The sequence below is a fragment of the Polistes canadensis genome, unplaced genomic scaffold (genome assembly GCF_001313835.1).
Source record: "Polistes canadensis isolate GaletaPanama2010 unplaced genomic scaffold, ASM131383v1 scaffold_72, whole genome shotgun sequence".
Taxonomy (NCBI): Eukaryota; Metazoa; Arthropoda; class Insecta; order Hymenoptera; family Vespidae; genus Polistes; species Polistes canadensis.
Window position 1 is genome coordinate 289,370 of NW_014569619.1, and position 14,071 is coordinate 303,440.

At 28.0% G+C, this 14,071-nt stretch overlaps 2 protein-coding genes across 6 annotated transcripts; one reads left to right on the plus strand and one right to left on the minus strand.

Annotated features, from left to right (window-relative positions):
- The first annotated feature begins 1,913 nt into the window (after positions 1-1,913).
- On the plus strand, positions 1,914-11,193 carry LOC106786402 (bumetanide-sensitive sodium-(potassium)-chloride cotransporter). Of its 4 annotated transcripts, none has more exons than XM_014747752.1 (18): positions 1,914-2,010; positions 4,198-4,347; positions 5,264-5,324; positions 5,685-5,943; positions 6,535-6,788; positions 6,908-7,022; positions 7,368-7,690; positions 7,775-8,006; positions 8,165-8,286; positions 8,386-8,585; positions 8,710-8,857; positions 9,248-9,489; positions 9,575-9,783; positions 9,903-10,017; positions 10,126-10,344; positions 10,421-10,569; positions 10,647-10,758; positions 10,844-11,193. In XM_014747752.1, exons 2-18 carry the CDS (start codon positions 4,208-4,210, stop codon positions 10,977-10,979), a joined length of 3,036 nt encoding a protein of 1,011 aa, XP_014603238.1. In that variant the 5' UTR covers positions 1,914-2,010; positions 4,198-4,207; the 3' UTR covers positions 10,980-11,193. The 4 variants fall into 4 exon arrangements, with proteins under 4 accessions (XP_014603238.1, XP_014603235.1, XP_014603237.1 ...); XM_014747749.1 differs by having other exon boundaries at positions 1,914-2,003; XM_014747751.1 differs by having other exon boundaries at positions 1,914-2,003; positions 4,201-4,347.
- Positions 11,194-12,099: 906 nt separating this feature from the next.
- LOC106786341 (ATP-dependent (S)-NAD(P)H-hydrate dehydratase) lies at positions 12,100-13,748 on the minus strand. 2 transcript variants are annotated; one of them, XM_014747599.1, is made up of 2 exons: positions 13,672-13,748; positions 12,100-13,171 (listed from the first exon to the last, which is right to left on the minus strand). In XM_014747599.1, the coding sequence occupies exons 1-2, from the start codon at positions 13,718-13,720 to the stop codon at positions 12,195-12,197; spliced, it is 1,026 nt and encodes a 341-aa protein (XP_014603085.1). In that variant the 5' UTR covers positions 13,721-13,748; the 3' UTR covers positions 12,100-12,194. The 2 variants fall into 2 exon arrangements, with proteins under 2 accessions (XP_014603085.1, XP_014603086.1); XM_014747600.1 differs by having other exon boundaries at positions 13,581-13,748.
- Positions 13,749-14,071: the final 323 nt, after the last annotated feature.

Consider the following 14,071-nt stretch of genomic DNA (forward strand, 5'->3'; position numbering starts at 1 on the left):
AAGAAAAAGTACAATTTTAAGCTATCTTATTTCAGATTATTGAATAAAATTCTTACGAATAGTAGTATGAAAACCTTCGGACTCAATTAACAATTCGAAATTCCGTCTATCTTTCTTTCTTTCTTCTTTAAATGGTAAAAATCGGTTACATAAACATCATAGTTAATTAAAATATGAATATATTATTAGGTTCGTGCATATGAATTGTCGGATTTTCTTTACATGTGCACGTTTGTCTCTTTGTTTTCGTTATTCTTTTGTTTTAGCTCATAACTTCATTTGTAGTTGTATTGTCTATTACCAGAATCATATTTCAACATAGAAGATTTTTTTAAAGGTTCAATTTTGTTATTTTTTTAAATTTTCTAAAGATATGAATTCAACCGATATTCGTGTAATTTTTTTATATCAGTATAAACTTGGTAATAATGATGCAAGAGCAGCACGCAATACAAACCAGGCATTTGGGGAGAATGCTGTTAACGAACAAACGTTGGTTTGAAAAATTTCGGTCTGATGAGTTTTCCCTACAAAATGAACCATGTAGAAGACCCAAAACATCTGTGAAAAAAATGCTCCAAAAGCATTGGTAGAAATGAATCCTACTGTATCTTCAAGGAAACTTGTTACCAGAATGAAAGTTGACCATACAACAATATTACGACATTTTACGGAAATTGACAAGATCGAAAACATGGATAAACAGGTACTAAGCGAAATAAGCTAGATCGGTGAAACGTATGTTCATCAATACTAATTCGATTTTTACAAATGAATTAAAGTGTGAAATTTTGCAACACCCAGCTTATTCACGAGATTTTTTGCCAACCGACTTTCATTTTTTTAAACATTTAGAATAGTTTTTACTAAATTCCATAGTTGAGAGAATTTATTAATTCTAATGATTAGAATTTCATTAAGACTAGCATCTATGCATTCAAATCTCGTTGGAAAAATTTATTTTAATGAAATAAACAGGTTTTAAAAAAAGATATGTTGATTTATATATTCACTTAAAAATCCAACATTTCATACGCATCAATCTAATACAAAACTTATCGATAAATGCAACAAGTTTTGTACGTACAAGATTAAAATAATAAAAAGGGAAAAAGAAAAGATGTAAATAACATGGTTGCATGCCGATTCTACATACAGGGTGTCTGAGGTTTTTTCGTACAAACGTTGTGAGCGTATTCTATGCTCAAAAATATGAATAAAATGTTATCATTTAAAGGCTTATTTAAAAATTATAACATAAATTATAAAATTATCTAAAAGTGGTGTCCGAAAATAATGTTTAGCGGTTTTGCATATGTTGTTTATTATCTTATGTTAGAATGATTCAGCGTATTTTCCTCTGAACAATAGCTTGGCTGTCTAGATTACCTGATCTCACCTCAATAGATTTTTATTTGTGGGGAAAACTAATACAAGAAGTTTATGCAACTGATTGCGAGATAGTTACATTTGATGTTATGGTAGAAGGAATTAAGAATGCAGTTACAGTAATTAATAGAAATCGATAAGAAATTCGCTGTCATGAGCAACGGTGCCAAACTTGTATTCGCATAAACGAGTAACATATTGAACAAGACATTTAAACGGTTTTACAATTTATTTCATAACTTTTGAATAAAGTTTTAAATGACCTATGTTTATATAACATTTTTTTCTTAATTTGAGTGTAGAATATGCTTACAAAGTTTATACGAAAAAATCTCAAACACCCTGTATATATTATGTACACAGAAAAAAAAAAGGAGGGTCGCGTACGTCGCATACATCGTATGAATTTGCAAAAGGGTGCGCGCATGCGCATGATCGAGAATGCGCGCGCCGCTTCATTTGGAGTGGGGGGAGAAGTAAACGCAGGGAAGTGGCGCGCCAACTTGTTTCGCGCGGGATTCAAGTTCGTGCGTTCGAACTCTGCGTGCAGTGTATTCGCTCTGTTAAACGTCTTTAGACATATCCTTTTTTTGTGCTCTCCATTTTCGTCATTCGTTAGTAGTAATCTTTTTTCGCTCTTCTTGTTTTATTTTAATTTCTTTTTCTTTTTTCAGCTTAATCGTGATGTACACGTGTATATAGTTTCAATCAGTTTATACGTATTATATGCATTTATCTTTTATCTATTTATTTTTTACACCATTGCACTTTCTGTTCTTACTTTCACCTTTAATCCTTTCGCATTTTTATTATATTCCTTTCCTTTTACTTCGCGAATAATTCTGACTATCTTTAAACATACATTTCCTGTTTTATAATAATTCGCATTTACTTGATATCGGTTGTGTGTGCGTTATATTGTGTTCTTCGAAAGTGTTATTACAACAAATCAAGTACCATCATCGAACTCATCTTTCAACAAATTTCTCATCTTATTCGGATACAAACACATACGCACATATAGGTTTATTTCCCATATAATAGTAAGTTTTGAATATGTCACTCAATGTTGGCGGAAACTATGAAAGATATTATTACCGTTCGTTTATTGCTATCGTTTGATAAAACGAAAGATAAAAGACATAAATTAATTTATTATTATTTTCTTTTAAATAAGAAATTAGTAAATATTCGAAGTTTTGTATAATATTATTTTCTGACTTTTCCAGGAAGTATATAGCTCTCATTTTTTTTTTTTTTATATTTGAAAAAATACGATCTGTATCTAATCTTAGACGTTCAGAAGTTACTATTGGCCGTACAGTTTTAGAGTCGTTAATATACGTATGTAAATATGTATGTGCGTAATGAAACATCAATGTTCTGTTTCATCTCTTTTTATTTTTTCTCTATTTTTCTTCCTTTCTTCTTTTTTTTTCTTTTTGGAGATCGATTCTTACAAACTCATAGTTTATTAATCTTTTACGTCATTTAAAATGCATTCCACGTATATTACGAACAATTTTTAAAATAATCTCCGTAAAATAGCAATCTGTGGTATTTAATTGATAATCTTCTTGCAAGAGAGATAAGATCGATAACATGAAAACAAAATTCGAAATCGTATTCGTTTTTCTCGGATTATAACAAACAGATTGTGTCAATTATATTGTTTATTTTGGACAAAGTTTTGGAAAGATTAGAGAAAGAAATTTTGATACAAAATCTAGATAGATTATACGAGTGGACAAAAAATATGATTAAAATTTGTTTATAATTTTTCATATCTGTATGTATGTGCGTGTGTGTGCGTGTGTGTGTGTGTGTGTGCGCGCGCGTGAATTTAGAATTCAAAAAAATTTGATTCGGCATTGAAAGAAGATGGTAAAATTTGTCAAGGAGCGATACAAAAAAGATCTCTAAAATCGTTTAACGAAAGCCAGAATTAAATTATAAACGAGTAGGCATACGAATTCGATGTCATTCATTAAACGTAACCATGAATCTTTAATTTGATTAATTAAAAAGATAGCATATGATACATTAAATCCATTTCACTTGTGTAAATGTGTATTCACAAACCAAAAATTTTTGATATTAAATTTACATTGACTTTTAATTGGTATTTTATTGGTAATTTTGAGTACTCTAAAAATAATTATAAAACGACATGGAATTTAGATTTTGATTTTCGGTTTTTCTATGACCCATTTATTTAATTTAAATGTAACTTTAATTCTCAGACTTCAATTTCCATGTTTTCTTTTGTCAACTTAAATAATTCACGTTTATATTAAGGATATAATCATTATTGCAAAAAAAAAAAAAAGAATTAACGTTTGTTATATCTGTCTCGTTTAATTGATAATATTATTGTTAAAAAAAACAGAAAACACAAATGTATTTGAATATATGCTTAGTTACTTATTGCGTTTGATATTGATTTCATTTTATTAATGCTACTAATATGATCTTATTGCTACTATTTTTAAATTGCACGCGTAATTATCGAATTTATGTTCGAAGAAAAACAGAATAACGAGGAAAAAATATTTAATCATGTTCGAAAAAAAAGAAGTAGTAAAAAATTAGGAAATATAGTAAAATAAATACGAATACATATTTCCTCTAAACGGTCAGTCGTTAAAAATAGATAATAGTAATAATTTACATACAAGTTTAATCTATTATACATTTAAAAAATATTAGATATTTATGTATATATGAAGCGTGTTGTGAAAGCGAGAAAATGGCTATTTTGAATAATTTTCAATCGTTTCTACTTCTTGTTTTTTCTCTTGAAATCAGAAGAAACAAAATGGAGAGCAGACTTCAAAATAAAAATGTCAAGGACGAGATGATTGGAGGAACACAGCAAAATGAAAATAATAAAAGATCTCCAATGACTTTAAATGTGAGCGGATTGTGGGATGTTGTTCCGCGTATGGACCATTACAGGTATTTACATAAATAAATTATTCATTGCAAAATTGTTTATCTATTATTAATATTATTAATTACTATTATAATTCATATCCAAATTATTAATATGTTTTTATTACTATCCATTTTATGGACTTGAGGAATCCGTTTTCTTTACAATTGTTTAAAAACAAGTCTTAAAATCTATCTACATTTTTACTATATTATAAATTAATAATATAATTATTATTATATATACAATATAAAAAGGATATAAATAAATAAATTATACATGTGACATTCGTCATATATATATATATAACTGCACAATTCATTTTATTATTCTTAACAGTAAATAATTTTTTCGCTTAATAAAACGTGCTCAAATTTAAATGATTTATGGGCGTACAACAACAAACAATTATCATTTATCTTAAATGATCCTACATCTTAATCGAGCCTAAGTGCTCGCGTGTTTCAATCTTTATATTAGCCTTATTGAACCTTCTCGATATATATTAATTGTCTTTTAATCAGAATAGAATAAAAGTGTATTCATATATACACTGAGAGATCCCAAGTAGACAACATATTTAATAAATCGAGAAAATAACATGATACCACAAATAGTAATTAAGTTAAACGTATATAAAATTAATTTGAAAGAGAGAGAGAGAGACAAAAAATAGATCTGATCTAATAGTCTTACGTGTATATCTTGTAATTATACTCTAAGAAAATTAAAGTAAGAAAATACTAATCTTAAAAAGATAAAAACAAAAAACACAAAGTAATTATATTTACGTAATACATATATATTATATATAAATAAAAATAATAAATGAAATTTATTGAAAATGATACTTATCAAAATATTAATATTAGTTATATAATTAAAATAATATAAAAATATAATATATTTATATATATATAATTAATATACATATTACAGATTAAGTCGTCGTGCGAAGAGGCCATCTTTGTGTACTTTGCACGAGGGAAATTTGATAAAGGTATGAGCACCATTATTTTTCTTATTCATCGACCATTATACTTTAATGATATTTTTATCGATTTAGCCGACCCCTATAAAGGAATAATAAGATAGGATAAGATTAGGTAGGGTTGGATAAGTATATTGAGTTTACGTAGCAATAAAGGATTGATCGGGATAGGTAAGATTGCTTGTTAGGATTAAATGCTCACAAAGAAATAATGTTGAACCCTTAACAAGTAGAAAATTTCCGCATTATGAGTAAGTCGTCACGCAATAAATGTTGCAATCGTTAAGGGTTGGTAATATATTCCCATTAAATTTGATCCTTATACTATACCTGTAAATCATCTTATTAAATCCTGTAATCCTTTTTCAGGATCCAAATGTTGAAGCAGGACAAATTGGGATAACATCACAAATTCATACTGGTGGAATTAAATTAGGATGGATCCAAGGTGTTTTAATACCATGCCTTTTAAATATATGGGGTGTTATGCTTTTCCTAAGACTCTCATGGGTTGTAGCACAAGCTGGAATATTACAGAGTACGATCATTATAGGAATATCAGCAGCGGTGTGTGTTATTACAACATTAAGCTTAAGTGCAATTAGCACTAATGGCGAAGTAAAGGGAGGTGTGTGTGTGTGTTGAGTTACAATTCGATTACTTCTAATTTTTTTTTTTTTCCTTTCATTCTTCCCGAAACAGGAGTGCCATTTATTTTATATATATATACGCTCAACTGGTTTTTTAAACGTTTAAATACCGTGTAAAAAACCGGAAAAAATATGTTTCCTATTTGAAAAAGAGGAATACGTTTTATATTATCCAAAAACTATATAAAATAAGATAAAGAACTAGATTTAATTTTAAAAATTGTGTAAAAAAAAATAATAAGAACTTAACTATATAAGTTTTGAGATATATAGTACAGCATTGTTTAACTTCTCTTATATTAGTCCGCGTGCCATTTTTTCTTTTGAAAATATTTCGAAAGCCAAAGAAAGGTAGATAATCAAAAAATCTTTTTTATTTTAAATACGTGAGTATACACATATTCTTTTTTTCTTTCTTTTTTAATAGGTAAAGTTATAGTATATCAATTTGCAATTTTACTTATTAAATTTTACCGTTTAATAATTTATATTACTACTTATATATTATTATTTTCTCAACACTTTTTCTTTTGAAATAGAAAACAATAAATGAAATGATAAATTTACAGGTGGCATATATTTTATCATCTCTCGATCACTCGGACCTGAGTTTGGTGCATCTGTTGGAATAGTCTTTGCATTTGCGAATGCAGTTGCAGCATCTATGAACACTATTGGTTTCTGTGATTCCATGAACGATTTACTCAAAGAATATAATCTTAAAATTATAGATAATGGAGTACAAGATGTTAGAATTATTGGTACTATTGCTCTTATAGTGATGATATTGATTTGTGCTATTGGCATGGAATGGGAATCAAAGGTTTGTTCGTTTATACATTCGTTTGTCTTTGCTTAACAATTGACATTACTTTTTTCTCAATTTTTAAATTAATTACTATTTGAGAATATATTTTAACATATTTTTTATATATTTATCAGGCCCAGAACTTTCTTATTGCAGTCATCATAGCAGCTATATTTGATTTTTTAATTGGTACTATCATTGGCCCTAAAAATGAAGAACAAATCTCTCAAGGATTCATTGGCTTTTCGTGTGAATATTTTATATTATTTATATACATGTATATATAGAGAGAGAGAGAGGGTGAGATAAAAGTTTTTATGTAGGTTAACAGTAACTAGGTGATTTTATAAATCAATTGCTTGTTGTTTGAGATTTTTCAAACTAAATTTTTTTTATTCAGATTATAAAACGACAAGTCAAACCACAAGTGCTAAAAAAATTTTAAAAAGAATAATTGATTTTTAAAATCACTTAGAATTCATTGGCCTTTTGAAAAACATTTGGCTCACCCTGTTTTATATATACTTGATTTATAATATTTTTGTCTTCGTGTGTAATGTATAAATTAATATTTTGTTTTTCTTCATTTTCCAGGGGAAGTATTTAAAAGCAACTGGGGCTCGGATTATCGATTTTCTGAGAACAACAATCAAACATTTTTTTCGGTTTTCGCAATATTTTTTCCTTCGGTAACTGGTATCCAAGCTGGTGCAAATATTTCGGGAGATTTGAAAAATCCAGGGAAAAGTATACCCATTGGAACGCTCTTAGCTCTCTTAATATCCATGATAAGTTATGTCACTTTTGTGTATTTTGCTGGTGGTGCAGCTTTGAGAGATGCAGGTATTGGATTGAATGGTACTGTTGAGTGTATATCTCAAAGTAATTGTTTATATGGACTTCATAATAGTTATACGGTAGGTTGTTAAATTAAAAATTCTAAACTAAAATAATGTTTGATTTATATATATCATGTGTATCATTAATCATTGTTTGTATAGGTCATGCAATTGATGTCACTTTGGGGACCGCTCATTTATGCTGGCTGTTTTGCTGCAACACTTTCAACGGCCTTAACTAATTTATTATCAGTTCCAAGATTGATCCAAGCATTAGGTCAAGATAGAATATACCCTGGATTAATATATTTTAGTAAAGGATATGGAAAATCTGGTGAGCCATACAGAGGATATGGACTTACGTTTCTTGTTGCGTTTGTATTTCTTATGATAGGTAAGTAATATCAGTTGACAATACTTTCCATGCGTATTATTATATAATAAAATAGTTATCTACTACTATCTAGCTATATATAATAGTTATGGATCTTATTACATATATATTAAATTACACAGATGAATTTGTTTTTAATAAATCATTTTTACTTTCAGCCAATCTTAATGCAGTTGCGCCATTAATATCAAATTTTTATCTAGCTTCTTATGCTCTTATTAATTTCTGCGCATTTCATGCTGCACTTATACGACCACTAGGTTGGCGACCTACTTTTAAGGTGCGTTTCTTTAATAAAAAAATTAGTTTACAAAAATTGAAGGTTTTTATTGAAAGATAAAGTATTTAATTAGTCTTAATGGATAATTATCTTTTATAGTATTACAACACTTGGTTATCTCTATTTGGCTTCATTGTTTGTGTAAGCATTATGTATCTCATCGACTGGATAACTTCATTAATAACATTTGTTATTATCTTTGCATTGTATCTGATAGTTGTATATCGTAAGCCAGATGTTAATTGGGGTAGCAGTACTCAAGCGCAAACTTATAAAACTGCATTATCTATTGTATATAGGTAAGTTCATATCTTTCAGTTACAAAAGTTCTCTTATTTTAAATTAGTCGAATAAATATTTTATATATACACAAAATATATTACATATGTATAATTATATATATACATATATATAAATTTGTAGATTGAATTCTATAGATGAACATGTGAAAAATTATGCTCCACAAATTTTGGCTCTTACTGGACATCCTGGTACGAGACCAGCTCTTTTATACTTGGCAAATCTTATCACAAAAAATAATTCCTTGTTAATCTCTGGGGAAATATGTCAAGTAGGTACTTTGTCATAGGATCTATAAGAGTCGAGTATGGATTAGTGATATTTGTAAAATAAATCACAATTAATTGATTCGCCATGACAGCTGCTATCAGAAAATAAGTACCAAAACATAGCATTCCATTGAAAAAAACAAACTTGACCTTTAAATCTCAGAAGCGACTAAACCTAGCAAAAAAAATTGACGTCATATTATAATCCCGAATTTTTCATGCTACTTTTGTTGTATAAACTTTTCTGCTACTATCATACTTCCGCAGCTATCTTGATGGCAATAGTTATTGAATCACCCTATATATTATAGATATATATAAAAAAGATTTATTATAAGCTGATATTTTTGGATTTAAAATATAAATCTTTTAAACATATTACATTTTTACAGACACGTTTGTCTTATCGATTACGATCAGTACATTTAAGAAATGGATATGCTTGGTTGCAAAGACATAGAATCAAATCTTTTTACCATGTTGTAGAAGATTTAAATTTAGAAAGAGGTGCATCAGCATTGATGCAAGCTACAGGAGTAGGAAAATTATCTCCAAATGTTGTCTTAATGGGTTACAAAACTCATTGGTCAACATGTAATCATAAAGATCTTCAAGAATACTTCAACGTACTTCAGTAATAAAATATCATCTTATGTTTCTTTTTCTATTTGTTATATATTTTTATTAACATTTTTTCACTCTTTCTTTCATTATTTCAGCAATGCATTCGATCACAAATTAGCTGTTACAATTCTACGTATTGAAGATGGTTTAGATTGTTCTGAAGTAACTTCTACTGTAGTAGACGAAGAGCATGGAACTCTAGCACAAAGTAGTTATGACTTAACTGGTTCTATGTTGATGCATGCTGATAGTGATCTCTCAATGAGTAGTCAAATACCAAGAGTACAAAGTGTACCAACTATAGGTATGTCGAATACATTAAATCATATCTTAATAAATACTATACATATATATACATTAAAAAAATTAATCATGAAAAATTATGACATATATATATTGTACTTTTATCATTTCTATAAATAGGAACACAATTTAATTCAGTTGAGGGACCAAATGTAATTAGAGAATCTCCTACTCATTGGAGTGCACGTGATCACATCAAGCAAAAGAAAAAACAAGCTACTGATAAATTACTTTCGTAAGTCTTGCATATTTTCTTTGATTAAAAAAGAAGTTCTGTATACCTACACATGATATATATATATATGTAGATGTAATAAAGTATGATTTTTCAATGATATTTTAGTGAAAAACGAAACGGAATGCCAGTGTTACCAGAACATATGACAATTTTCCAAAAAAAACATAAGAAAGGCATAATTGATGTATGGTGGCTTTACGATGATGGAGGTTTAACGATTCTTTTGCCATATATCATTAGTACTCGTACTAATTGGGAACATTGTAAAATGAGAATATTTGCTTTGGCTAATCACAAACAAGATATTGAGGCTCAAGAAAAGGAGTAAGATTTTTCAAATACTTGTATTAATCTGTTTCTTTTATATAAGTTTTTTACAAATTTTTTTGTTTATCTGCAGAATGGCAGAAATAATGGCTAAATTTCGAATAAAATATACTAGTTTAAAAATGGTAGATGACATCAGTATTTCTCCTCGACAAGATACTCAAGATTTCTTTGATAAACTTATATCTGATTTTCGAAGAAATGATCCTTCCGATAATTCAGGTTTGAACATTTATCATTATGATTAAATGATCGTCTTCGAAAGCATCAAAAGCATCAGTAAAAATTTTTTTTTTTAGAGTGCTGTGTCACTGATCTTGAATTACAAACACTGCGTGACAAAACTAATCGACAATTAAGACTTCGAGAATTACTTTTGGAAAATTCAAGTCAGTCGACATTGGTAGTAATGTATGTAATTATTCATAATGATCTTTATTTAATAATAACAATAATAATAAGAAAAAGAAAATGATATTTAACAAATAACTTACAGGTCATTACCAATGCCAAGAAAAGGTGCAGTATCAGCACCATTATATATGGCGTGGTTAGAAGCGTTAACTCGTGACATGCCACCAACGCTATTAATAAGAGGAAATCACACTTCGGTATTGACATTTTATTCGTAGTCTATAAATGATCAATTAGGTTATTAATATTAGTATTATTAATAGCTTAACTCGTATGATGTTTAGAAAAGAACTTTTTAGCTAACATCATATTTGACATAAATAGGCAGTATTTTTTAAGACATTAATGCCAAATCTCTCTTTCGACAATGTGTGTCTTACACATCTCTTTTTATCTCTTCTCTTTTTTATATATTACTATGTACTTATTATAATTATTATTATTATTATTATTATAATTTAGCTTCTACAAAAAGAAAAAGTGAACTTTGAAAGAAGATAAATTATACGAATGTACAATTTTTAAATAGATAATGAAATTATAAATTATATATTAAGTCATTAATCGACGACAATATCGATCATAAATAGTAGATAGAAATTTGCAGTACAATGCAATATTTGTACTTAATTGGCTTATCATAGTTGGAATTTAGAGTATCGTTAAAAATGTGTTATCAATGCATGTATTTCATGCACATATCGTTCTATAACAAATTTTTCTATTACTATTTATACAGTACTTATGTATGAATGGCCATTTGCACTTCTATAGTTCTTATATATATTGTACAAACTCTGAAAGTTTCGTATAAAAAAGGAAAAGAAAAGAAGAAAGAGATACTTTTATTATTCTCAATATTTTTAATATTATTATGAACATATAAGTAAGATTCTCTTTCCAAAAAATTTAGTTACCATTATACTGACTCCATTTTGTTCCACTCTAGAGTATAAAATGTACAGAATATTTTATTGACAGTCTTACTATTTATAACGCTTGCATATATAAGATATCAACAATGCTAAACTGCATGTTTAGAAAATAATGTAGTCTAATTTTTCATTATAAAATAATATCATTGTACTTATTAAGCATCTTTCAGTATACTACTTCTACAAATTTCATTTAAATACAATCTAATACTTTTAATTATCAATATGCAATCGACTTCTCCCATTGAATGACGAAGTTCTAAAACGAATATTAAGAAAATTCTAATAATATTATGTATACGTATATATACCCTCTCTTTTTGTTAAGAATTATAATAAAAAAAAAAATCCTTAAATAATTGTTTATATTAAGAAATATATATATATATATATATTACACCTTATAAAAAAATATAGTATTAATCTTAATTGTATATATAATTATAATAATAATATATAATAATATAAATATAGCTTTCTCGTTCAAACTTATGGAACTCACTTGTTGTTATGAGTTTCAAAAATTTTAGCAAAAGTACATTGTATTTGTTCCAGCATATCGCTCGCCAAAGTGGCCCTCTGTTTAATTTTATATGCTGCTGCATTACATTCTCTAATTAATCTTGATCCTGCGTAAGATGCTAATATCGCAGGTGACATAGAGGCTTCATTTGTTGCATTACAAATAGCCCACCACCAGAAAACAGCAATGGATCCAACTAAAAGATCTCCTTGACCACCGCATCGTCGTCCAGAACCAGACATGCAAGACCATACAATATCAGTTCCTTCTTGTCCACTTACTATAAGGTCTTTTGTTCCTTTACATAAAATAACTACTCTTTCTCCAAAACTATCTGCCAAATCTTTAACATCTGTAGATTTAACTACCGGAGAAGGTTCAATTGTTTTCTTTAATACAGATTTGACTAAACGAATAAATTCTACAGCATTAGGTGTAAGTATAAGATTTGGATAATTTATGACTACTTCAGGTTTTTGAGTTATCAAGTATAATCCATCTGCATCTATCACCAATGGTTTTTGCATTTCACGACAAATAGAAATTAATTCAACTATGACTCTGAAAGTTTTCTCGTCTCTTCCCAGTCCAGGCCCAATAACAATAACGTGTAAACAATCCAGCCAAGGTTTTATATGTTTGATAGCATCACTTTGATCCAAGATTCCATGTACGATTACATCTGGACTGAAAGATTTAATAGGAATGCTAGCTTCTTTTGCGCAGAATACATGTACCAGATCAGCACCGGTTCTAAGTGCACTCATTGCTGCGAAATAAGGTGCTCCAGTGTACTCTGCACTACCACCAAATATTCCTATTCTTCCATCTTGACCTTTATATTTAGTATTGTTTAAATTTGGTATGATCTTTCTTATTATTTTTAATATACGTTCGTCTGCAGATGCCCATGACGACATGGTTGATATACCAGTTAGATAAAAGAGTATTTCTGTAAACAAAATATGATATAGTAAAAGTTTTATTTTTAACGCTAATTATCTGAATAAGTTTTTATCCTTATATATATATATTAGCACATATTGAAAATATTACTTTCTCGTAACACTATTTTTATATTGCTTTTATGATTAACAATTTTTGTTATTGTATTTTATTTGTTTTAAAAAAACAATGTGTGAATATAATAATTACATATTTATATATATATTGGTATTGCGAGAAAAATATAAACCAAAAATTTTTCCATCGAAATATCTGTTTATAACGATTGTGTGAATATGCGTATAAATAAAAAACAAAAGGATTTTTGTATATTTCGTTGCTATCGAAAATATTTATAGGTAAGTCAAGTTGGTTAAATTTCATTTCCTAATTTTCTGTAAGAAAATATTACTTACAAGTAAAATAATTTTGTATAATTATTTCACAAAGAAGAAAAATGTTTCACATTGAAAAATTCGGTTACTTAGATAGAAATTTAATTCTTACTTTGCTCTTTATGTATATTTTTTGAAAATAACTGAATCATTGTTATCATCGAACTGTTTTTTCCTGATCTACGTACGATCGGGTAGAAAACTTATTTATAATGAGTGTTCAATATACAACTAAACGCGCGAAGTTTAAAAATTTTAATTATCTATAATTGCTAGGATGAAAATACGATTTAAATTAAATTTCGATTGAAATTATTTTGATGTAGATTTGTTTTAGTGCTAATGTATTAATTGACTACATATAATCTATTTCTCTATCCTAAGAGCAATATAAACAAAAGAAACCATTAATGCTAATGGTACCATCTGTTACTTTTAGATTAGATTTTATACTTACAATTAATATTCAGCCTTGCATCACGGTTCTCAGTCTTCAAGTAAAATTCATATAA

Bases quoted from the DNA above. Each gene is read 5' to 3' on its own strand.
- LOC106786402 (XM_014747752.1), top strand. From the start codon at position 4,208: ATGGAGAGCAGACTTCAAAATAAAAATGTCAAGGACGAGATGATTGGA. The intron at 8,287-8,385 runs GTGCGTTTCTTT...TATCTTTTATAG, and splicing joins GTTGGCGACCTACTTTTAAG to TATTACAACACTTGGTTATC. The intron at 10,018-10,125 runs GTAAGTCTTGCA...ATGATATTTTAG, and splicing joins GCTACTGATAAATTACTTTC to TGAAAAACGAAACGGAATGC.
- LOC106786341 (XM_014747599.1), bottom strand. From the start codon at position 13,720: ATGATAACAATGATTCAGTTATTTTCAAAAAATATACATAAAGAGCAA. The intron at 13,172-13,671 runs GTAAGAATTAAA...TTTTGTTTACAG, and splicing joins AAATATACATAAAGAGCAAA to AAATACTCTTTTATCTAACT.